This window comes from Ovis canadensis, chromosome 15, assembly GCF_042477335.2.
Source record: "Ovis canadensis isolate MfBH-ARS-UI-01 breed Bighorn chromosome 15, ARS-UI_OviCan_v2, whole genome shotgun sequence".
Taxonomy (NCBI): Eukaryota; Metazoa; Chordata; class Mammalia; order Artiodactyla; family Bovidae; genus Ovis; species Ovis canadensis.
Genome location: NC_091259.1, coordinates 13,083,233 through 13,111,172, shown reverse-complemented (window position 1 = coordinate 13,111,172; position 27,940 = coordinate 13,083,233). Strand labels below are relative to the sequence as shown.

At 37.6% G+C, this 27,940-nt stretch overlaps 1 protein-coding gene across 4 annotated transcripts in view; it reads left to right on the top strand.

Annotated features, from left to right (window-relative positions):
• DYNC2H1 (dynein cytoplasmic 2 heavy chain 1) overlaps positions 1-27,940 on the top strand; it is a 493,166-nt gene that overhangs the window by 14,555 nt on the left and 450,671 nt on the right. For all 4 annotated transcript variants that reach the window (XM_069554796.1, XM_069554794.1, XM_069554793.1 and 1 more), the window contains exons 6-18: positions 166-398; positions 2,668-2,802; positions 2,911-3,024; positions 3,143-3,254; positions 3,582-3,706; positions 4,719-4,894; positions 7,851-8,046; positions 12,204-12,299; positions 20,960-21,112; positions 22,220-22,318; positions 23,338-23,477; positions 23,560-23,788; positions 24,989-25,116. In XM_069554796.1, coding sequence (XP_069410897.1) covers positions 166-398; positions 2,668-2,802; positions 2,911-3,024; positions 3,143-3,254; positions 3,582-3,706; positions 4,719-4,894; positions 7,851-8,046; positions 12,204-12,299; positions 20,960-21,112; positions 22,220-22,318; positions 23,338-23,477; positions 23,560-23,788; positions 24,989-25,116 — 1,936 coding nt within the window. The remainder of the gene's footprint in view (positions 1-165; positions 399-2,667; positions 2,803-2,910; positions 3,025-3,142; positions 3,255-3,581; positions 3,707-4,718; positions 4,895-7,850; positions 8,047-12,203; positions 12,300-20,959; positions 21,113-22,219; positions 22,319-23,337; positions 23,478-23,559; positions 23,789-24,988; positions 25,117-27,940) is intronic.

The window sequence follows — 27,940 nt, the reverse complement described above, 5'->3', positions numbered from 1 at the left end:
AAAATATTTGTTATTAACAGTGCTTGTCTAAAGGTGTGGATGTGGTATTTCATAGATTGTTGACTTGTTAATTTATATATCATTTTAATTTAATAAAAAGCATGTATTCCATAGTTATTTGCTAAAAAGATATGTTCATTAAACGTTCGTTTTGCACCTTATTAGGTGGCTCATTTGGAAGATTTGTTCAGAAGAAGTTGGGAACGTTGAACCTCTGGGAAGATCCTTACTACCTTGTGAAGGAAAATATGAAAGCTGGTATTTCGATTTGTGAACAGTGGGTGACTGCCTGTAGTCATCTGACAGGTCAGGTGTGGCAGCGCTATGTTCCTCACCCGTGGAGAAATGAAAAATATTTTCCTGAAACACTTGACAAGCTTGGCAAACGCCTGGAAGAGGTATCTTCATTTGGGTTTTTGTTTTTAAGTGTGAAGTAGGTTCTCACTTGTTTGAGAATGCATTTTATAATCATGAAGAACTACACATCGGATGGAAATTCTTTAAACTCTCGGGAGAGAAGAAGCGCTCACGTTCACGTGAGATGATTTGTGCGGCTGTGTGACACAACATCGGGTGCCCAGGGGGTGCTGAGTGGTGGTGTCCACATGCTTCCTTTTTCTTTGGTGTGTGGCTGTTCAGGTTTTAAGTCATGAACTTCTATTTTGTTGTTCTTTGTTATAAAAAAGATAACCCACTCGTCTACGTATGGAAGCTTTCAGAGTTTCCCTTGGCTATTGAAATTATTTTGCAAGCAGAGACAGTATTTTAGGGAGTATGCAGTGGTAATATTTGAAATAGCTGCTTCATTTATGTAAATCAGAGTTTCAGTATAGAACTTACATACTTAACTTGAAGAGGCAGGCAGAGATTGCAGAGCTGACTTTTTCCCTTTGTGCTTAAGGGAATTATTGTCCTTTGGGGATTTTTTGTTGTTGTTTGGGTAGTTTATTTCATTTTTTCCTGCCTGTGCTGTGTGGCTTGGAGGATCTTAGACCAGGGACTGAACTCAGGCCCAGGCAGTGACAGTGCTGAATCGTAACCACTGGGCTGACAGGGAATTCCTGCTGCTGTTGTTTTTAACCTCTTAGGAGGAACTTGAAGCATACATAAAAGCAGCATGGTATAATGAGTGTCAGTTTCAGCGGCCACTGGCGTCCTTTAGTTCTTGTTCCGTCTTTGTCCTCCCTGCCTTCCTTTTTTTTTTTTTTTGCTGAAATATTTTTAAAGCCAATCCATGAAATCTTGTACTTTTACTCTTAAAAGGTAATCATAATATCAATATCACACCCAACAAAATGAGAATAATTTCTTAATATCATTATTTATGTAATCAATATACAAGTTTACTGATTATCTCAGAAATATTTTTAGTTGTTAAATGTTAGTTTACTTGAACCAAGTTGCTTCGTAGGCAGTAGCATGTAGTTCTCATACATTAAAGGAGGCAAGTAGTGTCTGGTTTTCCCGCTTTTCGTGAGTTAAGTTTGATCTGTGGGTTGGTTCATGTACGATTAATCTGATTTATCTGTTAAAATGCTGTTCACCAACTTTTTCTTAATGATTGATTGTGAGATGGTGTTTTAATTCTGTTCTTTCTGCGTTTATTAGTGATGATGGAAGAACTTTTTATCAGTTTTTTAGGTACCTGAAATATATTTTGTATAGGAATGGCAATATAGACAATTACTTTTTTCCTTTTGTTTATCACTTTTTAGAACAATGCATAGTAAGTATCATAGTAGGTTTCATAGGCAGTCAATGATTTTTAAAATAATACCATTATGAACCTATGATTTTTTTAAATATTTCAACCTGTTATATTTATTATTGTAGTTATTATTACTATACTCAATTTGTCCCACCTTGTACAAAGAATACCCCTTTAAGTTGTGTCTCTATCATTTTGATATGAAGCCAGTATTTCTTTGGTAACGTTTTTACATTCAGACCTCTCAAAATGTACCTACCCATCTTCTACATTTTCCATTTTGTATGTGGAATTAGTCATTTCTCCAAAGGTCTTGTTAGAGGAAAATAGAGTTTAGTGACAACACTCTGGTTGATGAAGTAGTAAACATTTAACTATCAATGCTTTTAGGCTTTCTCAGTAGACAGCATTGTTAAATCAGTGTTTTTGTTTTTATGAAGAGAAAAATAAATCATGAATTTGTGCTGATAATTTCAACACAAATGAAAGCTTATAGCATTTTTACTTAGCCTTTTAATTCCTTTTGATGGTTAGTAGAAAATTTAAATAAAAATGAAATGTTTTCCAACTGTTTGTAAGTTATACATAATGGAGTTGTTAACAGATTGTTTTTTTATTAGAAGAGCAAATTTAATGCAGACTAATGAAAATCAGAAGGTTTGCTATAGTGAGGAGAGACTAAAACTTTACTTAAAATAAGTATTAAAGTCAGTTTAAAAATCTTTAGATTTTATATGTATTCACTAGATTTGAGCACACTGATTGATAGCACAGTGTGTCTTTGAGCGTCACTTTGAGTATTGATGAGTAGTAATTATCAAGTTTATAGTTTCAGTTTTATTTTTCATTTCAAGAAACCGAGGTTAAAGAAATTCTTGCCCAATAACTTTAGCTTTTGGATTAGTTGTGTTGATTTATTGATATGAGTAAATTTCTTGTTTTAATATTTTATGTTTTAGGTCTTGGCTATTAGAACAATTCATGAGAAACTTCTCTATTTTTCACCTGCCAGTGATGAGAAAATCATATGCCTGGCTCGAGTATTTGAACCTTTTGCTGGCCTGAATCCTGTGCAATATAATCCATATACTGAGGTTGAGTATATATATGTTTGTCTGCATAAGTTCCTATTTGTGTTGTTCTTTTTTTTAAAGGCAGATTTTGAAAATATTAAAGTCTAACTGTATCGTTATGTTTTTTAGCCTTTATGGAAAGCTGCAGTGTCTCAGTATGAAAAAATTATTGCACCTGCAGAACAAAAAATAGCAGGAAAATTGAAAAACTATATTTCAGAAATTCAGGACAGTCCACAGCAGGTAGAATATTGAAATAATTAATTTTTAACATTTCTCTTAAGCTATTTGAGGAGATATGCGTATTTTTACCTAGTTGATTCATTTGGGATGAACATATACTTATTTTGTTTTATATTAGCTTCTTCAAGCATTTCTGAAATATAAAGAGTTGGTGAAGCGTCCAACCATAAGCAAAGAATTGATGCTAGAAAGAGAAACTTTATTGGCAAGACTTATGGACTCAGTTAAAGGTAAAAGTTATCAGAGATTATAGTGTTTGCTTGAAAATTATTTTTGTAGATTACTTTTCTTTTGTTGTATACCATTTTTGATTAAGATATTTTTATGACATCTATATGTTGAAGATTAATTTATTGTTTCTGTAATAGATGACAGGCTTTTAGAATTTAGCTGGTTATTTCCTTTCTCTCACTTGATACATGATGAGGTCCCTGAGGATGACCAACTATTACTATTTTTCTCTACACAATATTTGACATAGTGTTTGGTACATAGAAGTCATTTTGGAAAACTTTGCTGAATGTATGTAATCATTTATATGATTTAAATGTTTACAGATTTTCGATTAGATTTTGAAAATCGATGCCGTGGGATTCCTGGTGATGCATCGGGACCACTTGCTGGCAAAAACCTTTCCGAAGTTGTCAATAATATAGTTTGGGTTCGCCAGCTGGAACTGAAGGTATTTATTTAAATAAAAGTTGAAGGACACAAGTTGTGAAATGTGCTAAATTAATGTAAAGGCAATCTAGAACTGTAGTGAAAACATTAAGAAAATATTTCCATCTAAGTTCGTGTGATAATTAGAATTCTGAGAAACTGAAAAATATGAAAAATTGATAATTTTCAAAGGATTTTTAAATTATTTGAAGTGTATATTTACAGGATCCTGGTAGGTGCAAAGTATGTATCTATAAGTATGTTTATATAAATAAATCATCCTAGGTGGAAAGGAAGTTAAAGAGATAGAGAAAGATAATTATAGTATTGCTTAAGGTAGTGTCAGCAATTTATAGATTTAAAGGACTATTATTTTAATATTTTCAAAGTTGATCTAAGAATCTTATATGTTTACTAATTCGTGTGTGGTACAATATCTTGCATTTGACTCATGTAATAAATATTTGTTGGTTATATGATTAAGAGCGAGCAAATTATTATTATTAGTAACAATATTATAAAGGCTGGCATATTTGAGAATTCTACTTACTCAAGTTTATATTTTGATGTTTTTTTCTCTAATACTCTGCTTAATTTTGTCAGTTAGCTTTCCAAAATGCTGCATTGTTCTTTGTATAGTTGTGGAGGAAAGGCATTCTTCTTTAATTGCATCCACATTGGCCTAATTATTGTTTGAGCTCTTAACCAGAGCATTTAATAAAGAGCTTAAAGTACTACATAACATATTTAAGACTATTGTTGAGTTCTTGGAGTTTCCTCTAAATTTCCTTTATCATACCCTTCAAATTATGCCTTGTATGTGTTATCGTCTGTGTTTTGCTGTTCTGAGGTGGTGTAATTCAGAAGCACAGTAGCAGCTGATATTCTTAAATTCACTGGAAAATCTCCTATTTTACTGTTTATGGAAAAATGGGAAAATAGTTTCTGTATCACAGACCAGAGAAGGGTGCTGATTTTATGCTAATTTTTTTGGAATTTAAATAATAAATATTCTTGTAATTTGGCTTTTTAAGGTGGATGATACTATCAAGATTGCAGAAGCTCTTTTATCTGACTTGTCAGGGTTTCGATCTTTCCATCGAAGTGCTGAAGATCTCTTAGACCAGTTTAAATTATATGAACAAGAACAATTTGATGATTGGTCCAGGGATATTCAGTCTGGTTTGTCTGATTCCAAATCTGGTTTGTGGTAAGTATAAGTATACTACACAGTGAAATCTACATAAGAATCTTTTTTCTTATGTTATTAATTCAGTGACAAGATTGTTTTCTGTTTGGTTAGTTTTTGATGATCAGCTTTTAAGTCATTGAAGTTGGAAACTGACCCCCTTTCCTTTGCTTCTATTACCTGTTCCCCAGAACAGCAGATTCTTAATTTGAAATTAGGCTTGCATGCTCCGTGTTTTTTTGTTATTGGTATATGAATGTTTCCCTACCTTTTTATATTAATATTATATATCCCCCACACAGACACTGTAAATGAAAATTTCATTTTTCTAAGCTCCTTGAGATGAAGAATGTTTCTTTTTGGTGTCTAATATAGTAAGGGTTTATAAATATTTATTAAGCTATATTGAATGTAATTTAATTGGTTAACCTTATTATTCTAGTGGGTATCTAAAATGGATGGCCTAAAAAACACCATTGTTTCTTTGTTCAGGTCAACTTTCCCTAGTGTGTTCCCTAGTGTGGCAAGTTTTAAAAACGAAACTTGCCACGTTTTCATTTTTTAGAAACTTGGTACTTTTTAAAACTAACTTTGGCATAATATGAAATTCTGTTTCACCTATACTGCTGCAACAAATAATTAGGCCAAAGTGGTAGCTTCCTAAACTGAATGAATGATTTTTTTTTCTTTTATCTTACATTTTGGCTTTGGAAGAAGAATTAAAGAACTAAAGGTGCTAAAGCATAATGATTATAACTTTATGCCATTTAATTCTTTCCTTTTCTACCCTGAACCTAAAATATGAGAGGTGGTTCTACCTTGCCCCCTTCACCCAAAGTAAAGAGTTCTTTGGTCATTTGGTTTTGGAGAATTAGTACGTTTATCACTACAGCTCTGGTGGAGATCCACTGTGTAAGATAGTGTATCAAAAGGGTTGAGATCTGCAATAAAAAACCATATTTAACTTTGTTCAACCTATGTGTTTCTTATTTGGTGATGAAACTCCAAACTCTCACTTTTTTTTTTTTTGGTAAACCCATCATTGTCACATAGAAATAAGTGTGTTTTGGAACATATTTCAATATATGCTGGAATGTAGAAACTAACTTTGAATATTAGTTTCAAACAAAGGCAAAAAGTGTCACTGTTATAATATTCTGAGAGGCTTTATGTTCTTGTAGGACAGTTTGTGTGTGTGCGTGCTCAGTCACTCAATCATGTCCAACTCTGAGACCCCACGGACTGTAGCCCACCAGGCTCCTCTGTCCATGGAATTTTCCAGGCAAGAATACTGGAGTAGGGTTGCCATTTCCTTCTCCAGGGGATCTTTCCAACGCTGGGATTGACCCTGCGTCTCTTGTGTCTCCTGCATTGGCAGGTGGATTCTTTACAGCTGCATCACCTGGGAAGTTTGGACAGTTTGGGCTAAATTATTATTTTAAGCCATTTAAAAATATCTGCTTTTTATTATACTTCGTTTTATGTGTTATTAAGAAGACTGAAAGATTAGTTCTTTGCTTTTCAGTAGCTTACTTTCTAAGACCTGCAAGTTCTTCTAATTGTGAAAGTGATTTGAAAGAAAGAGTATTATATAAACCTGATCCTGAAAGAAGGATCATAAAAAGGTAGTATTTTAAATTTATCTCAGTGTTTTCACAATCCAGGGAGACTTGAGTGTCCCAATGTAAATTTTGCTATTGTGGCTTTAGAAGAATCAGAAAAAAAACAGTCTTTACATAGTGAAACAAAGAGTAGAGGGATAAAGTATTTGAATATCTCTATGTTCATTGGAAGGACTGATGTTGAAGCTGAAACTCCAATACTTTGGCCACCTGATGTGAAGAGCTGACACTTTTGAAAAGACCCTGATGCTAGGAAAGATTGAGGGCAGGTGGAGAATGGGATGACAGAGGATGAGGTGGTTGGATGGCATCACTGACTCAATGGACATGGGTTTGGGTGGACTCTGGGAGTTGGTGATGGACAGGGAGGCCTGGCGTGCTGCAGTTCATGCGGTTACAAAGAGTCAGACACAACTGAGTGACTGAACTGAACTGAACTCCTAATATTTTAATATTCTTTATTATTGATCCTTTAATAGAAGTATTAAAGAATCAGACTGACTAAAAATCTAAAATATATTTTAGAAAGTGAATCAAATTATGATGGATTTGATGTCTATTTTGAATTTTAGCTGAATTTTAAGAGATTGACTTCTGAGTTCAAAGACTGCTTGGTTGAAATATTAATATGACGGTATATTTTGGATATTACAGTTTGTTATCAAGATCTGAATCGTGAAATGTTATGTGAAATAAATGTAATTTGAAAAATAATTAAAAACTGTTTTTTTACTTGAGTTAATTTTGTTTGTTAGGCTTCCCTGGTGGCTCAGTGGTAAAGAACCCACCTGTCAATGCAGGACATGTGGGTTCAATCCCTGGGTGGGGAAAATCCCCTGAAGAAGGAAATGGCAACCTCCTTCAGTAATTTTGCCTGGAAAATCTCATGGACAGTGGAGCCTCATGGGCTATATAGAGTCCATGGGGTTGCAAAAGAGTTGGACATGACTTAGTGACTACTGCCGCTATTAATTTGCTTCAGTCGTGTCCGACTTTCTGCGACCCCATAGACGGCAGCCCGCCAGGCTCCGCTATCCCTGGGAGTCTCCAGGCAAGAACACTGGAGTGGGTTGCCATTTCCTTCTCCAGTGCATGAAAGTGAAATGTGAAAGTGAAGTCGCTCAGTCGTGTCTGACTCTTCACGACCCCATGGACTGCAGCCCACCAGGCTCCTCCGTCCATGGAATTTTCCAGGCAAGAGTACTGGAGTGGGGTGCCAGTGCCTTCTCCGGACTTAGTGACTAAAGAGCAACAATTTTACAGCAAAGTTGTAAAAACTGTTATGTTTTTAATCAGTCAAAAGGGTGAGAACATGAAATTGTGTAATTCAAAAAGTTATTTATTTTGTTTTGTAGTATTGAGGCTAATAGCCGAATTATGGAGTTGGATCCTAATGATGGATCATTAAAAGTGCATTATTCAGATCGGTTGGTGATTCTTCTGAGAGAAGTCCGTCAGCTTTCTGCACTTGGTTTTGTTATTCCTGCCAAAATACAGCAAGTTGCAAACATTGCACAGAAATTCTGCAAGCAAGCAATTATTCTGAAACAAGTATGAAATGATATTTTTGAAAACATGGCTATTCTGAGTTTATTACATTGGAATATTTTAAGGGCTTTGTTTTCTGCTTTTGGTTTTATTAGGCTAATAGAATAGCACCGTTAAGTCTTATGAAGTTATAGTTTGTAAATGACCGCATTACAAACTTTGCTTTGTAATCCTCTATGTGGGAATTTTATTAGCTTGAGGTATTAGTTACTGCTTTTCATTCTTAAAGCATTTGGAAAAATAGAATATTATTCTTTCTCTTTTTTTTTCTTTTTTCTTTCATGTTACTATCATGGACCCTAAAGGGCTTTCTAATTAAGAGCCCTCTGTCTGCCTGCTAGGGGCCGATTCTTAGAAAATTATCCAGCTGATGGACAGGTTTCTGTTTTTGTTCATTTTCTTAGTCTTCCTGAAGCACATTGTCATCAAATCATTTTCCTGTTTAAAATCAGCTGTTATTACCTCATTGTCTGTCTCCTGAGCATAGTATCCAAGGCCTCTCTTAATCGTGCCCTAGCTGACGTTACTGAACGTGGTGGATACTCACCCCCTCATGTTGCATGCTTGCTTCGGTAATATGAACCTTGGCTCTCCTCTGAACCTGTCTCTCTGCACTGATTCCTATTCCCTCTGGTCGAAGAATTCCAAGTAATCCTTTAACTTGCAGCTCAACACTTTATTTGTTTTGTCTTCTTTTAATCGATGGTTGTTTATTTTGTATGCAGTGTGTAAGTCATTCTTAGAACAGTTTTATGTAGTTTTGGAGTTTTACATTTTTTCTCTCATTTGATTAATAGAGGACAGGAACAGTATCTTTTGTGTATTTAGTTTCTCATTTAGTGTTTCATCCAACAAAGATCCATTGAGCACTTGTACTGCCAGGTGCAGTGTAGTGAGTATATAAAAATGAATATATTGCTATCATACTCAAGTGTAGGGCTTCTCAACCTTGACACTTTTGACATTTTGGACTACTTTTTTTTTTTTTTTTCTTTTGGTGAGGGATGGCCTGTGCATTGTAGGATGTTTAGTGGCGTCTCTGGTCAGTAGCACCTACTTAGTCCTTACAATTGAAAATATCTCCAGACATTGCCAAATGTCCTCTTGGGTGCAGATCATCCGCAGTTGAGAACCACCGGTCTAGTGGGAGAAAGCAAACTGAACATTGAGTTCTCCTTAAATATCAGGCCTTCTGGTGAATACTGTATTTATGTTATTTCAGTTTACTCCCACTCCCAGTTTTACTGATCTAGTTGAGGGTCAGATTTGTAAGGCAGTGTTCTAGTGCTACTTTGCTAGTGAGTTATGAAGCTAGAATCTGAGGTCAAGTCTCCCTGACTCCAAAGCCGGTATTTATTCCACTGCAATTCATGCAGTGATGACATGTGCACGAGACTGAGTGCTGTATTACAGATGGGCTTCTCAGGTGGCTCAGCAGTAAAGGATCTGTCCGCCAGCGCAGGAGACACGAGTTTGATTCCTGGGTGGGAAGGATCCCCTGGAGAAGCACATGGCCACCCACTCCAGTATTCTCGCCTGGAGAATCCCATGGACAGAGGAGCCTGCCGAGCTGCAGTCCATGGGGTTGTAAAAAGTTGGACTCGACTAGTGACTAGAAAACAGCAACAGTATTACAGATAGAATTCAGAAACTCCTGTGAAAGAATAGAGGTGGGGATTTTTATTTATTTTCCTGGGTAAGGTAGAGATGTGCTGCTGGGCTTAGTCTGACCGTCATGTCCAACTCTTTGTGACCCGATGGACTGTATCCTGCCAGGCTCCTCTGTCCATGGGGATTCTCCAGGCAAGAATCCTGGAGTGGGTTGCCATGCCCTCCTCTAGGGCATCTTCTCAACCCAGGGATCAAACCGGGAACTCTTGCATTGCAGGGAGATTCTTTACCAGCTGAGCTACCAGAGAAGCCCAGGGTAGGGATAGTATCAGATAAATCTTTACAGAGGGATGATGTTTGATGTGAGTTTGAAAGAGTATACATATGTTTTCTCAGGAGCACAAGGTGGAGTGAATGATCATTTCAGAGAGAGGGACTCTATATTCTAAAAGCTGAGAAGCTTACTGACTTCTCTATCCTAAGTAGTGTAACAAAATAAAATCTCAGGATGAGTGAATGGTCATATGGTATTTATGTTTACTCCTAGAACAACCACGGGAATCTATTGTGTTTAGCTTTATTCACTTATTTTTGGCTGTGCTGGGTCTTTGTTGCTGCCTGTGGCCTTTCTCCAGTTTCTGGCCAGCTGGGGCCACTCTTGTCGTGGAGCAAGGCGCTGGAGCTTGTGGGCTCAGTAGTTGTGGTACTCAAGCTTAGTCCTCTGTGGCATGTGGGACCTTTCCAGACCCAGGATAGAACCAGTGTCCCCTGCACTGGCAGGTAGATTGTTAACCATGGGGCCACTGGAAAGTCCCCTGTAGATATACCGTTACTTGTGAGCACACATTTAGCTAGAGTGCGGAGTATGCAGTAGGATATTTGACAGGTAACAGTCTGGCCAGATTGCTGTAATTTTATGTTTTAAATTGCTTCTGTTTTTCCTGACTCGTTTTTTTCTGGAACTACTATTATGATACAGAATAAGTAGAGTGAGTATTCCCTACCAAGTACATTTTTATGCATGTTAGAAGAAAGAAGTGACCTGCTATAAAATTAGTTAAATATATTTTAAGCACCTGCTGTGTGCCAAGAATTTTGTGACATACTGGGAATACAAAAATTAAGACAGTGTCTTTAAAGTCCTTAATTAAATTCACTCCACAGCGTTCCCTGATCTTCTTCCCCGAACCTGACTTTTGCCCCTCACAGAGTTAGCAGTGTCCTCTTTTGTCCACCACTGTTCCTTGTAGGTATCTCTATTTTTTTTTTTTTGATTCATCGATTAATTCAACAAACGTGACACTATTGTTGCATGGATTAATTCAACAAACATGTGACAAACATGTGACACTATTACCTGTGACACTATTATGGGAAATAGCAAATGCTTGAGTAATACAGTATAAGGTAGTGATGAGCACATAATTGAAGAAAAAGCAAACATAGTAAGAGGATTGAGACAAATCCTGCCATTTTATACAGCGTGGCCAGGGGAGACCTTAACGAAAGGGTAGTAGGAGACGTGACATGGAATGAGGGACAGAACCATGCAGATATCTGGAGGAAGACTGCTGCAGGCGGAGGGGATGAAGGGCATGGAGAGCTGCTTAGGGAAGACTCACCAAAGTTAGAGAGACAACACGCAGGCTCATTTGGCAACAGTGCAGTTCAGGAGGGGACTGTGCAGGACTAAAGGCCAGTGTGTGTATAATGTACCAGGGTACGATTTTAGATTTAGGTTTCATTCTTAGGTGTGTTGACAAACCATTGTAAGTTTCAAGGTAAGAATTTTAGGATTTTGCATTTTATTCTCAAATATATTGGGGATTCATTTGAAGATTTTGAGTAAGTAAAAGATACGATTTTCATTTTAAAGGACTGTTCTGGCTACTTTGAATACTTTGACTAGACCGTCGGGCCGCAGTTGGAAAGAGAGACCAGTTAGGAAACTGTTGTACTGGTCTTGCCAGGAGATGAGGGTGCTTGAAATGGGGTGATACTGATGGAGGTGGGGAAGGGGTTCAATTCAATATATGTTCAAAACATATATTCTGAGTATAGTCTTCTACTCATAGTAGAAGTATAGAGTTCTACTTATATGGGATGTGAGAGAAGAATTAAGGACAACTCAAAGATTTTTTTGGTGTGAGAAATGGATAAATCATTGTGTTACATACTGACAAGGGAATTGGTTTCAAGAATTGCAGGAAGAGTTCTTTTTTTGTAGCACTTTAGCATGCTTAATGGTTTCCTCTGATTCCCTGTGAGACTGTGAAATTCTTGATTTCAGGGACTAGGTTTTATAGTCTTTGTTTAATCAGCCCCTAGAACAGGACTTGGCGAATTAGAGGAACTCAGCACATACTTAAACTTGTTGCTTTTGTACATTAGTACATGCATAAATGCTCTATTGGAGATAAACTAATTTTTTGTTAAATTTTATACTTGAGAAGGGTTAATATTTCCATTCAAATAATTAAAAATGAAGACTTGAAAATTAAGTGTGCTATTTATTATTAATTATTGCTAATTGGAATTTTTCTTTGTAGGTGGCACATTTTTACAATTCTATTGATCAACAGATGATTCAAAGTCAGAGACCAATGATGTTACAATCTGCCTTAGCATTTGAACAGATAATTAAGGTAAATGGACTTTTTGTATTATTATAATTAGATTTTACATGTAAAGTGTTTCTTATTTGTTGGTTTTTAGTATACCCCGAGCTTACCATAGCCATTGATCTAAGGCTATATTTTGCTCCCCAATGACTTCCTTCAGTTTTATTAAGTAATATTTTTTACAGCTGTATTTAAACAGTTGTAATGTTTCACATGTTTTGGTGCTTATTTTGATCAATTGAATATATATATATTATACTAGCTTATATGCTGTTACATTTACTTTTTCACTGAAGTGTGAGGTCCTTATACACAAGACTCTCTAGTACTTTTCTGTTCTCTCCTGATTTTATAATTTACTTTATTTGCTCTTTACTTATACTTATTTAAATATCCACACATATGAAATTAGGAAAATGCACAATAGTTTTTAAACTGTTAGTATGTGACTGTTCACTTTTTGAAATACACATTTTTAGTCTTCATAGACATGAAATATTTTAAAAAATTAGTAGGAGAGGACTATACCCTATAATTCTTGTTTTTACAGTGGATAGCTGGTGTCATGGTTCTTGAGACTACTCCCAGGTTCGGTGATTTATAGGAGGACTCATAGGACTCAGGGTATTGTTGTACTCACAGCTAATTTATTTATGAGTTATTACCGTGAGAGGATGCAAAGCAAAATCAGCAAAGGGAAAGGTATATGGACTGAAGGCCTGGGTAAACCTGGTGCAGGTTTTCAAGAGTCCTTTCCCTGTCGAATCACCCAGGGCATGCTGAAGTGCTCCAGCAACAAGTAGCACATGTGAGCTGTTGCCTTCCTAGGAAAGATCATTAGCGACTCATTGCCCAGACTTTTACTGGTCATGTAGGTATTTTCCTCCTTAACACGTGCCAAAATTCCAGAATTCCAGAAGACAGTCAAGTGTTCAGCATAAACCACATTCTTTAGTTGTAGTGAACCACTCTTAAAAATTAGAGTGTTAGGAACTCTTGCAAAATCCAGCTTTTCAGATGCCAGCTAAGGGCCAATCTTTTAAGCAAACCTTTTAAGGGACAGCAGTCAGACCTGCTAAGTTAGCTATTTTTTTGCACACTAGTACTCAGGCTTAAAATTTACTAGAAGTTACATAATTCATATTGTACATGTTATTATAATTTTTTTCTATTGCCAGAGTTCAATATGAGTTTATGGTGGAAAATTTCAAAAATGTAGGTGAACAAAAACAAAAAATGTTTCAGTATTGTACTACTGAGACTTGGCCATTCTTAAACAGTCTGGTGTCTATACCCTTTTAAAATTTTTCCTGTGCATATTTACAAGTGTACTTTTTGAGAATAGGATATTACTTTATTATTTCTAACCTTTTCATAGATAATGTTTTAAATCAAGTGTTTAGAACTCTTCTATAATAAATATATTCAAAATTATATCTGTTGATATTTCTAAAGACAAAGCTTATTTTGAGGATTTGAATAATGAGAAGTAAACAATTACGTTTTTTGGTCAGTTACTGAGTTGTGTCTGACTCTTTGTGACTCCTTGGACTGCAGCATGACAAGAACTCTTTTTTCCCCGCAGAGCTTGCTTACATTCATGTCCATTGAGTTGGTGATGCTATCTGTAGCATACATCTCATCCTTTGCCACCCCCTTCTCCTTTTGCCTTCAATCTTTCTCAAAATTAGGATCTTGAAAATGAGTTGGCTTTTTGCATTAAGTAGCCGAAGTATTGAAGTTTCAGCTTCATCAGTCCTTTCAATGCATGTTCATGGTTGATTTCCTTTAGAACTGACTGGTTTGATCTCCTTGCTGTCCAGGGGCTCTAGTCTTCTTCAGCACCATAATTCAAAGGTGTCATTTCTTTGGCAGTCAGCTTTCGTCATGGTCCACCTCTCACATTCATGCACAACTAGTGGAAAAACCATAGCTTTGGTTAGATGGACCTTTGTTGGCAAAGTGATGTCCCTGCTTTTTAATACACTGTCTAGGTTGGTCATAGCTTTTCTTCCAAGGAGTGTCTTTGTTTTTTAATTTATTTTTTTATTGAAGGGTAATTGCTTTACAGAATTTTTTTTTAGTATAAATTTATTTATTTTAATTGGAGGTTAATTACTTTACAATATTGTATTGGTTTTGCTATGCATCAACATGAATCCGCCACAGGTATACACGTGTTCCCCATTCTGAACCTCCCTCCCTCCTCCCTCCCTGTACCATCCCTCTGGGTCATCCCAGTGTACCAGCCCCAAGCATCCAGTATCATGCATCGAACCTGGACTGGCGATCCGTTTTATATATGATATTATACATGTTTCAATGCCATTCTCCCAAATCATCCCACCCTCTCCCTCAGAGTCCAAAAGACTGTTCTATACATCCTTGCAGAATTTTTTTGTTTTCATGTGTTTGTTAGCCATCTGTATGTCTTTTTTGGAGAAACGTCTGTTTAGGTCTTTTTCCCACTTTTTGATTGGATTGTTTGTTTTTCTGGTATTGAGTTGTATAATCTGCTTGTATATTTTGGAAATTAATCCTTTATCAGTTGTTTCATTTGTTATTATTTTCTCCCATTCTGAGGGATGTCTTTTCACCTTGCTTATAGTTTTCTTTGCTGTGCAAAAGTTTTTAAGTTTAATCAGGTCCCACTTGTTTACTTTTGTTTTTATTTCCATTACTGTAGGAGGTGGGTCATAGAGGATCTTGCTTTGATTTATGTCGCGTGTTCTGCCTGTGTTTTCCTCTTAAGAGTTTTATAGTTTCTGGTCTTACATTTAGGTCTTTAATCCATTTTGAGTTTATCTTTGTGTATGGTGTTAGGAAGTGTTCTAATTTCATTCTTTTACAAGTAGCTGTCCAGTTTTCCAAGGAGGGTCTTTTAATTTCATGGCTACAGTCACCATTCACAGTGATTTTGGAGCTCAAGAAAATTTGTCACTGCTTTCACTTTTTTCCCTTTTATTTGCCATGAAGTGATGAGACTGGATGCCATGATCTTAGTTTTTTGAATGCTGAGTTTCAAGTCAGTTTTTTCACTCATTCACCCTCATCTACAGGCTGTTTAGTTTCTCTTCATTTTCTGTTAGAGTAATATCCTCTGCTTATCTAAGGCTGATGATATTTCTCCCTGAAATCTTGACTTGACCTTATGATTCCTCTAGCCTGGCATTTCACATGATACAGTAAGTATGTAAGTTAAATAAGCAGAGTGACCATATATAGCCTTGTCGTACTCCTTTCGCAATTTTGAACCGGTTCCATTTCAGTTTTAATTGTTGCTTCTTGACTCACATACAGGTTTCTTAGGAGATACGTAGGGTGGTCTGGTACTCACATCTTTTTAAGAATTTTCCACTGTTTGTTTTGATCCACATAATCAAAGGCTTTAGTGTAAAGAGGCAGAAGTAGATATTTTTTTTGGAATCCCCTTGCTTTTTCTATGATCCAATGGATGTTGGCAATTTGATCTCCGGTTCTTCTGCCTCTTTGAAACCCAGCTTCTACATCTGGAAATTTTTGGTTTGTGTACTGCTGAAACCTAGCTTGAAGGATTTTGAGTATAACCTTGCTAGCATGTCAAATGAACTCAGTTGTTCAGTAGTTTGAATGTTCTTTGACTTTGCTCTTCTTTGGGATTGGAATGAAAAGTGACCTTTTCCAGTCCTATGGCCACTGCTGAATTTTCCAAATTTGCTGGCATGTTGAGTGCAGCACTTTCACAGCATCATCGTTTAGAACTTGAAATAGCTCAGCTGGAATTTCGTCACCTCCACTAGCTTTGTTTGTAGTGATGCTTCCTAAGGCCCACTTGACTTTGCACTCTGGGATGTCTGGCTCCAGGTGAGTGACCACACCATCGTGGTTACTGGGCCATTTAAAATGTTTTGTATAGTTCCTCTATGTATTCTTGCCACCTCTTCTTAATCTCTACTGCTTCTTTTAAGTCCTTAACTATTTCTCTTTTATCATGCCCATCCTTGCATGAAATGTTCTTTTGACACCTCCAGTTTTCTTGAAGAGAGCTCTAGTCTTTCCCATTCTATTGTTTTCCTCTATTTCTTTGCACTGTTCACTGAGGAAGGCTTTCTTACCTCTCTTTGCTATTCTCAGTAACCCTGCATTCATATGGTAACCCTGCATTCATATGGGTATGTCTTTCCCTTTCTCCCTTGCTTTCCATTTCTTTTCTTTCCATGGCTATTTGTAAAGCCTCCTAAGACAACCACTTTGCTTTCTTGAATTTTTTTTTTCCTTTGGGGTGGTTTTGGTCACTGACTCTTAAACAGTTTTAAAAACCTTTGTCCATGGTTCTTCAGGCACTCTGTCTGCCAGATCTAGTCCCTTGAATCTGTTTGTTACCTCCACTGTATAATTATAAGGGATTTGATTGATGTTTTTGAACTGAGGTGTTGGAGAAGACTCTTGCAAGTCCCTTGGACTGCAAGGAGATCCAACCAGTCCATCCTAAAGGAGATCAGTCCTGGCTGTTCATTGGAGGGAATGATGCTGAAGCTGAAACTGCAATACTTTGGCCACCTGATGCGAAGAGCTGACTCATTTGAAAAGACTCTGATGTTGGGAAAGATTGAAGGTGGGAGGAGAAGGGGATGACAGAGGATGAGATGGTTAGATGGCATCACCAACTCAATGGACTTGAGTTTGGGTAAAGTGCAGGAGTTGGTGATGGACAGGGAGGCCTGGCGTGCTGCAGTTCATGGGGTCGCAAAGAGTTGGACACGACTGAGCAACTGAACTGAACTGAACTGAACTGATACCTGAATGGCCTAGTGGTTTCCCCTACTTTCTTCAATTTAAGCCTGAATTTTGCAATAAGGAATTCATGGTCTGAGCCACAGTCAGCTCCAGGTCTTGTTTTTGCTGACTGTATAGAGCTTCTCCATCTTTGACTGTAAAGAACATAGTCAATCTGGTTTTTATATTTACCATCTGATGATGTCCATGTGTAGAGTTGTCTCTTGGGTTGTTGGCAAAGAGTGTTTGCTGTGACCATCATATTCTCTTGACACAACTCTGTTAGCCTTTGCTCTGCTTCATTTTGTATTTCAAGGCCAAACTTGCCTGTTGTTCCAGTTATCTCTTGGTGAAGGTGAAGTCGCTCAGTCGTGTCCGACTCTTTGCGACCCCATGGACTGTAACCTACTAGACTTCTCCGTCCGTGGGATCCTCCAGGCAAGAATACTGGAGTGGATTGCCATTTCCTTCTCCAGGGGATCTTCCCGACCCAGGGATCGAAACCAGGTCTCCTGCATTGGAGGCAGATGCTTTAACCTCTGAGCCACCAGGGAAGACTTCCTACTTTTGCATTCCAACCCCCTGTGATGTAAAGGACATCTTTTTTTGTTGTTGTTGTTAGTTCTACAAGGTGGTGTTCTTCACAGAACTGGTCAACTTCAGCTTCTTTGGCATCAGTGATTGGGAGATAGATTTGGATTACTGTGATGTTGAATAGTTTGCTTTGGAAATGAACTGAGATCATTCTTTTCTTCTTGAGGTTGCACCCAAATAATGCAACAGACTTTCTTGTTAACTATTGAGCGCTGCTTCATTTCTTCTAAGGCATTCTTACCCGCAGCATTAGGTATAATGTTCATCTGAATTAAATCTGCCTGTTCCTGTCCATTTTACTTCACTGATTCCTAAGATGTCAGTGTTCAGTCTTGCCATCTCCTCTTTGACCACGTCTAATTTACCTTGACTCGTGGGCCTAACATCCCAGATTCCTATTCAATATTATTCTTTATAGCATTGGACTTTATTTTTACCACCAGACACATCCTCAACTAAGTGTCATTTCTACGTTGGCCCAGCCTCTTCATTCTTTCTGGAGCTATTAGTAATTGTCCTCTACGCTTCCCCAGTAGCAGTTTGGACACCTTCCAACTTGGGGTTTCTCATCTTCTGGTGTCCTGTCTTTTTGCCGTTTCATAATATTCATGGGCTTCTGGCAAGAATACTGGAGTGGTTTGCCATTTCTTCCTCAGATGGGCCACATTTTGTTAGAACTCTTCAGTATGATACATCCATCTTGAGTGGCCATGCATAGCATGGCTTATAGCTTCATGGAGTTCTGCAAGCCAGTACAAGGCTGTTTTCCATGAGGGTGAAATAATTATACTTAGCATATGTTAAATGAGACACAGAAGGGCACAAAAACTGAGATGGGAGGAAAAGGAATACTAAAGTTCCTTGTACTCCCCGTGCCACTCGCTCTAGGGATTCTAATTTATTTACTTTTATATTCTATCGGTACAACAGTAAGCAGTGCATGTAACTGCTCAGTAAATACTTTTTGAACGGATTCGCTACATATTCTGTTGAATATTATAATTGCTTAGTTTCACCATTCATTAGCTATTTATTGAAGGTCACTGTATGGCAGAGACTTTCTTTGTCTTACCATTTGCCAGTTCAACTGAAGTGTAGAAACTTTGCTTGTAGCTAGGTCTCTTTACTCCGTTCACTTATTTCTTCTTAATTATTTAGTATCCTCTACACACAAAGAACACTGTATCAGATGGGGTTTGCTTCAGTCATCAAATATCAATAAGAAATTTATGAGAAGAAGGATAGTTTATTTTTTTATTTGCATTTTCTGCATCCTAACGTTCTCTTTTCCTTTCTAAAGTTCTATGCTTTTTTAAAAAATCATTTTCTTCTTATTGAGAAAACTTTCTTTATCCATACCTTGAGTAGGTTTGCTGGTGACAAATTCTCTTAGTTTTCCTTTCAGAATGTTTTTATTTTACCTCATTTTTGAAGGATGTTTTCAGCAAGTGTAAAATTCACAGCTGACAGTTGTTTTCTTTTAGCACTATATTTTGACTTTGTTTTTTTTTTAAAAATATAGATACTAGGAAGTAGTTAACATATTGAAATAAGTCAGAATCAAATACACATGAGTAATAATGGCAAACATTTGTGGAGTACATACTATGCTAAATGACTTGTATAAAATAACTCAATTATTAGGTAGTCCTTTATTTGTATGAATATACATGCATACATAGATATGCATACACATACATTTATAGGTTTTTTGGTATATGTTATAACTTCATCATATCATCATCATTTGTTTCATACATGAAACCCGTGCCTTTAAGAGGTTCAATTACAAGCTTACTGATGTAGCTAGCAAGCAGAACACGTAGGACTTGAACTCAGAACTCAAATGTTCAAACACTACCCCCAATTGACTATTCAGATGCTACATTTCAAAAAACACCTTTCCAGAATTGCTGTTCTAATCTATTCATATATCCTTATAGTATAAGCAGCAATTAGTACATTACAGCATGTTTTTCATAATTAAACTTTGAGTCATTTGTAGTGAGGCCATGGACCTACAATCCTAAGGCAGTTCCTGTTTCTGGAGGCAGGGTTTTCTTAGCACTTTTCTTTCCATATACTATCATTTATTGTTTTTTAATTAATTAATTAATTTTAATTGGAGGATAATTACTTTACAATATTGTGATTTTTGCCATACATTGACATGACTCAGCCACGGGTGCATGTGTCCCCCATTCTGACCCCCCATCCACCTCCTCCCTTCCCCACCCCTCAGGGTTTTCCCAGAGCGCTGGCTTCGAGTGTCCTGCTTCATGCATTGAACTTGGAAAGTGTCGCTCCACTTCCTCTTGTCCGTCATGGTTTCAGCTAAGAAACCTACTGCTATTTTCATTCCTTTCTCAGTGACACTTTCTCTCTGACACAGTGAGGTACAGCTGGAGGACAGGGTGAGTGTATATATTAAATTTCTGCTTGTGTCTGCAGATGCCATCCTGACAGAAGTGGAGTACTGCCTCGCACTGCTTCCTTTTTAGTTGGGTGCAGTGGAAGTCTAGTGCCCCCTTTTGCCCTACTGAAGACTTCCCACCAAAGCGGGATACCAGCTGGCGGTGTCTTATTGCCTCCATGCAGAGGATCTGCCCTGCTACCCCCTGAGCTCTGGGACCTGGTGGGAGGATGTGGAGGGTGGTGCACACGCGCTGTTGTAGGCTGGTGAAGGTGGCGCCACTGACCTAGCAGGGGATGGAAGAGAAGCGCCTCTCCTGGTCCCCTGAAACTGCAGAAATGGCTGGGTTTCTACTCTATTGGGTTGGAGTAGGGGGTGTTTGTGTGTACTTAGTCGCTCAGTTGTGTCTGACTCTTTGCGACCCCATGGACTGTCGCCCACCAGGAGTAGGGTGTGTACCCTAAAAAGGTTTCCCATCATTCGGCCACTGTTTTCCTGGTCCTGTGACTAGAGGGAACAGGCTTCTTCCTGAGCCTTTTTCTGTCTGTCTCGGGGTGTTTCCAGGTTGTAGACTTCTCCAGCATCCTGTCTGGGATATATAAGACACACTAAGGAAATCCTGGTGTGTTGTTCCTTAATTCCCAATGTTTTTAGGCTGTCCACCCCCTTATTTCTATCTTTTAGTCTTCCTATGCTTGTTTGGTGTGTTATGCCTGGGTGTTTTAGTTATAAGAGGGACAACTTGGATGTAATGGAGCTGTTCAATCCTGCCCAGAATGCCTTATTGTTTATAAAATGGAAAAACTATTGTGTGCTTTTTTATTGCAGGTTAGTGTTATGGACAGTTGTACTAATGATGTAAAATATTGAATCTTTAAAAAAAAAGAACTATATTTGAACACTGTCATTTGTTCTACCTTAGAATTCAAAAGCAGGAAGTGGGGGAAAGTCACACATTACCTGGGATAATCCTAAAGAATTAGAAGGCTACATCCAAAAACTCCAAAATGCTGCTGAACGACTTGCCACTGAAAACAGGAAACTGAGAAAATGGCACACTACATTTTGTGAAAAGGTATATATTATATATAAAATTTAATAAGTTATGAATAGTATTATTTAAAAAGTAATTTGGATATACTTTTAAATAACTTCTTACTTGGGAATAATTTGAGACTTGCTGGTGCTGGTGCTGGTGCTAAGTTGCTTCAGTCGTGTCCGACTGTGTGACCCCATAGACGGCAGCCCACCAGGCTCCTGTGTCCCTGGGATTCTCCAGGCAAGAACACTGGAGCGGGTTGCCATTTCCTTCTCCAATGCATGAAAGTGAAAAGTGAAAGTGAAGTCGCTCAGTCGAGTCCCACCCTTAGCGACCCCATGGACTGCAGCCCACCAGGCTCTTCCATCCATGGGATTTTCCAGGCAAGAGTACTGGAGTGGGGTGCCGGTGCCTTCTCCGAATTTGAGACTTAAAGTTGAAAATAGAGAGTTCACAGTTGTCCTTCACCCAGCTTCCCCTATTGTCAACAACTTATGTAACCATAAGTGAAGTGAAAGTGAAGTCGCTTAGTCATGTCCGACTCTTTGTGACTCCATGGACTGTAGCCTACCAGGCTTCTCCGTCCATGGGATTTTCCAGGCAAGGGTACTGGAGTGGGTTGCCATTTCCTTCTCCAGGGGATCTTCCTGACCCAGAAATCAAACTCAGGTCTCCTGCATTGCAGGCAGACGCCTTACCCTCTGAGCCACCAGGGAAGCCCATGTAACCATAGTATATTTATCAAAACTAGGAAATAAACTGTTTTGAATTTTACAACTTTTTCATTGAAGTCCTTTTCCTTTTCAAGGGTCCAATCCCAGATCCCACCTTGTATTTACATTTGAAGGCTCTGTAGCCTCTTCTCCCTGAGTCTTACCTTGTGTTTCATGACCTTGATACTTTTGATGAGTACTGATCAATTATTTTGTCTGTTGACTTGATTTTATATGATGCCTTCTCATTTTTTAGATTGAGATTATATGGTTTTAATAGGAATACCGCAAAAGTGATATTTTGCCTTTCTCAGTACATTGATCAGATATTGATATGTGTTATTATAGGTGGAGTTAATTTTGATCACTTGGGTAAGGTGGTGCCTGTCAGGTTTTTCTATTGAAATTTTTGTGTTCTAATTTTTGACAGGTGGTAGTTCTTATGAACATTGATTTGCTTCGGCAGCAACAGCGGTGGAAAGATGGATTACAAGAATTGAGAACTGGCTTAGCAAGTGTAGAAGCGCAGGTAAAGTGCTTTACTTTATGTCTACACTCAGAAATATGAGATTTTCAGGGTTTGAATGTATGAATTGATGAAAAGTTCATGAAGGTTATCTGTAAATCTTTGCTAATGAATTTCTAATACATTTAGGATTTAACTGAATTATATATAAAGACCATAAATTAGCAGCACTTTTACAAGTAAAAGTACAAGCTTTTGTTTGTCTTATGGAATGCCAAATCCCTTAATTTAGACTCTGTAAACAGGTTTTCTGACTTGGTGCTTAAATATCTATCATTCGTTAGTTTTCTTTTAAAAGGTGATACGTCTATTGTGACAAAGTTAAATGTAGGCAGAAGTCAAATTACTGAAATAACTGTTTCAGAATTTCTTTTTGTTATATTTTAGTAAATGTCATTTCCACATATATTTTGATATTAGATGATCTGTGTAAAAGTAGTTAGCACAGAATCTACCTTGAGATGTTGGTGGAATATGAGTTAGGTGTTTTAAACATTTATATTTTTTGGTTCAAATGTTAAAAAATTAATAAAAATTTAAGTATTAGAATTTATATGTTTATGGTTATATGGAAGCAGAAAAAGTATGTAAAGTATTCTGAGCATTCTCATATTTTAAATTTATCATATTTTTAATGTGCAAAATATTTAGGGAGTGGGAAGGGAATAGAAGAGTATACTTGATGGGAATTTTGAAAAAGTGCTAAGAAATTTATAAGATATGGTTTCTGTTATTACTGTTGTTTTTATAGGATCATAAAATAAAGTCCACGTATAAAATTCATTTACTAGTAACTTGATTTTTAAAATTTTGCTGGTCTTTTTGTATACTTTTTATGAACACAAAGATTAGAGATTTTCATATTTGACTTTAGATATACAAGTAGCAATTAATATATGTTTAAGATATTTAAGATGAGGGATTTTTTGCTTATAATTTTACCAAATGTTACGTAAAAGCATTAAATGGAAACCCGTTCTACCACCTAATTATTAAATAAAAAAATGTGACTATAACTTTAGGGATTTCAAGCAAGTGACATGCATGCGTGGAAACAGCACTGGAATCATCAACTGTACAAAGCCCTGGAGCATCAGTATCAGATGGGCTTAGAAGCGCTTAATGAGAATCTGCCAGAAATAAATATAGATTTAATATACAAGTAAGATTTTTAAAACCCAATTTAGTTTTCAGTCTATAATTTTTCAATAATTTATATTTTAAGGTTATTTATTTGCTTTCAGACAAGGACGGTTGCAATTCAAGCCTCCTTTTGAAGAAATTCGAACTAAATATTATAGAGAAATGAAGAGATTCATCAGCATTCCTAATCAGTTTAAGGGAGTGGGTGAAGCAGGAGATGAATCTATTTTTTCTATTATGATTGATAGAAATGCAAGTGGATTTCTGACTATTTTCAGCAAAGCAGAAGATCTGTTTAGGAGATTGTCAGCTGTTTTACATCAGCATAAGGTATGGGACATGAATTTGTCGGTCCTATTATAATATTCATCTGATTGAATTAGTATCAAATGTACAACTCAATAGTTGATATTGTGTGGCATAAAATAAAAATATGCAAACCAGAGGGCCAAAGTTGAGGATTCTGTTAAAAATCTAGATTTATGCTACAGATGAGAAAAAAGTTACTGTTAATTTTTTTCTCTTTGATTATTTGAAGATTTGAGAAACGAATTTTTCTTTCTTTTCTTCTTTTGAATGATATATCAGCTTGCAATTTGATATGACTCTCTTGTGTCATTTTTAGTTCCTTTCAGAAAAATATATAGAAAAATGTATCCTTTTCTTCATTCTTTGGACTGAGAATATGCCATGGCGGGAAGCCTTCTGCGTTAATGAAATTGACATGATTTAAGTTCTTACTTTTGTGTAGTCGAATGTGAAAGTGAAAGTTGCTCAATATGTTCCACTCTTTGCAGCCTATACAGTCCATGGAGTTCTCCAGGCCAGAGTTCTGGAGTGGGTAGCCGATCCCTTCTCCAGGGGATCTTCCCAACCCAGAAATCGAACCCAGGTCTCCCGCATTGCAGGTGGATTCTTTAACTGAGCTGCTGAGGAGTCCCAAGAACACTGGAGTGGGTAGCCGATCCCTTCTCCAGATGATTTTCCCAACCCAGGAATCAAACTGGGTCTCCTGCATTGCATGCAGATTCTTTACCAACTGAGCTATGGGTGCATCATACTAACTCTTCAGAAATAAACTCTAATTGTTTTTATTGTTCATTTTATTGATCCTGAGGAGTGACTGAGAATTCAGTAAATTTCTTAACTGCCACTGCAGTGCTGCTTCTGCATTTTATTTTTCTAGGATTAATTGAATCTGGACAATGTCAGATTTGTAACCTATAGTAGCTCTTGGCTTGGTAGAAGTGGTTTTGTGTTTGTATACATCAAACTTGAGAATGTAAAGCAAAGTTTTTTTTGCAATCTCTTCAAAAAAGTTTTATGATTACTGTACTTTTATATATATATATTTTCCCTGTTCATTTTTTAGGCTTTATGGTAATGATTATATGTACATAACTTAAGTTGAAATTTACCTAAAACTTCTCTTTTGCCTCTTTTTATTGTTCTTAATATTTGGACTCTAATCTTTTAAATGTTCATTTATTAGTTCTAATTTTTAAAATAATATGTTTTTCATTTAAATAGGAGTGGATTGTAATTGGGCAAGTTGATATGGAAGCTCTAGTGGAAAAGCATCTTTCTACAGTACATGATTGGGAGAAAAATTTTAAAGCACTGAAAATAAAAGGGAAAGAAGTAGAACGGCTTCCAAGGTATAATACAGAAGTTAAAGAAGTTAAAGTAATGTTTAATATAGTAGCAGTTTTCACCATGGGTATAGACAGGTACTCTTCATTTAGTGGTACTGAAGACAAGTCATTGTCTTACCTTCTCCAGAGCTCAGCTATAATGCTTGAGAGTCATGTGAGTAGAGCATTGCTGAGACTGAGAGAGCCTCTTCTAGAGGTTCCGCTGGCTGAGACCTAGTTGGATAGAATAGACTGGGGAAGAGGCTTCTCTCAGATCTAACATTTGATGTGCCCGGGCATAGTCTAAGAACTGTGAGAAGCTACTACTAGTGGGAGCATCAGTTCAGTTCAGTTTAGTTGCTCAGTCATGTCCGACTCTTTGCGACCCCGTGAATCGCAGCACGCCAGGCCTCCCTGTCCATCACCAACTCCCAGAGTTCACTCAGACTCATGTCCATCGAGTCAGTGATGCCATCCAGCCATCTCATCCTCTGTCGTCCCCTTCTCCTCCTCCCCCAATCCCTCCCAGCATCAGAGTCTTTTCCAAGGAGTCAACTCTTTGCACAAGGTGGCCAAAGTACTGGAGTTTCAGCTTTAGCATCATTCCTTCTGAAGAAATCCTAGGGCTGATCTTCAGAATGGACTGGTTGGATCTCCTTGCAGTCCAAAGGACTCTCAAGAGTCTTCTCCAACACCACAGTTCAAAAGCATCAATTCTTCGGTGCTCAGCCTTCTTCACAATCCAACTCTCACATCCATACATGACCACAGGAAAATCATAGCCTTGACTAGATGGACCTTAGTTGGCGAAGTAATGTCTCTGCTTTTGAATATGCTCTCTCGGTTGGTCATAACTTTTCTTCCAAGGAGTAAGTGTCTTTTAATTTCATTGGGGGATATTTGACCTTAATTTTGTATGGCTCTGCCTTTCAGAATGTCCCGAGAAGCACACAAAGCAGTGCTGCATCTAGGTAGTGCCCTAAATGTGGAGAAAACCCTCTGAAGGGCATTTCATAACCCAGAATATCCTCTTTACTCTCTGAAATTCATATCAGTTCTGGGTTCTGAGCAGTCAAGAAAAAATATGAATTACTAAAATGTAAATAGCTCATTTATAAGCTGGTTTTAGAAAAGGCAGAGGAACCAGAGATCAAATTGCCAACATCCACTGGATCATGGAAAAAGCAAGAGAGTTCCCAAAAAAACATCTATTTCTGCTTTATTGACTATGCCAAAGCCTTTGACTTTGTGGATCACAATAAACTGTGGAAAATTCTGAAAGAGATGGGAATACCAGACCATCTGACCTGCCTGTTGAGAAATCTGTATGCAGGTCAGGAAGCAACAGTTAGAACTGGACATAGAACAACAGACTGGTTCCAAATAGGAAAAGGAGTGCTCAAGGCTGTCTATTGTCACCCTGCTTATTTAACTTGTATGCAGAGCACATCATGAGAAACGCTGGGCTGGAAGAAGCGCAAGCTGGAATCAAGATTGCCGGGAGAAATATCAATAATCTCAGATATGCAGATGACACCACCCTTATGGCAGAAAGTGAAGAAGAACTAAAAAGCCTCTTGATGAAAGTGAGAGAGGAGAGCGAAAAAGTTGGCTTAAAGCTCAACATTCAGAAAACGAAGATCATGGCATCTGGTCCCATCATTTCATGGGAAAATAGATGGGGAAACAGTGGAAACAGTGTCAGACTTTATTTTTTGGGGCTCCAAAATCACTGCAGATGGTGACTGCAGCCGTGAAATTAAAGACGCTTACTCCTTGGAAGAAAAGTTATAACTGGTAACCTAGATAGCATATTCAAAAGCAGAGACATTACTTTGCCAACTAAGGTCCATCTAGTCAAGGCTATGGTTTTCCCAGTGGTCATGTATGAATGTGAGAGTTGGACTGTGAAGAAGGCTGAGCACTGAAGAATTGATGCTTTTGAACTGTGGTGTTGGAAAAGACTCTTGAGAGTCCTTTGGATTGCAAGGAGATCCAACCAGTCCATTCTGAAGGAGATCAACCCTGGGATTTCTTTGGAAGGAATGATGTTAAAGCTGAAACTCCAGTACTTTGGCCACCTCATGCAAAAAGTTGACTCCTTGGAAAAGACTCTGATGCTGGTCCTTGGAAAAGACTCTGATGCTGGGAGGGATTGAGGGCAGGAGGAGAAGGGGACGACAGAGGATGAGATGGCTGGATGGCATCACTGACTCGATGAACGTGAGTCTGAGTGAACTCCGGGAGTTGACGTGCTGCCATTCATGGGGTCGCAAAGAGTCGGACACGACTGAGTGACTGAACTGAACTGAATCTATCTTCACTTTCTGTGTTTGTTTTATTTCTCCTATTGTTGTTTGTGCTTTGAGTCCAGGATAATAATTTATTTTATAAATCTTTAAATAAGTATGTTACATACTGTGACAAGTAAAACATTTCAAAATTTGAATATATTCATGTTGATACTTTAGTATTTTATAATGTGTTGCTGCTGCTGCTGCTGCTAAGTCGCTTCAGTCGTGTCCGACTCTGTGCGACCCCATAGACGGCAGCCCACCGGGCTCCCCCGTCCCTGGGATTCTCCAGGCAAGAACACTGGAGTGGGTTGCCATTTCCTTCTCCAGTGCGTGAAAGGGAAAAGTGAAAGTGAAGTCGCTCAGTCGTGTCTGACTCTTAGCGACCCCATGAACTGCAGCCTATCAGGCTCCTCCATCCATGAGATTTTCCAGGCAAGAGTACTGGAATGGGTTGCCATTGCCTTCTCCGTTATAATGTGCTACTTTTTAAAAAATGATACATTGGATTATTAAAAACTGTAGTATTATAACAGAACCATTGTTTAATGAAA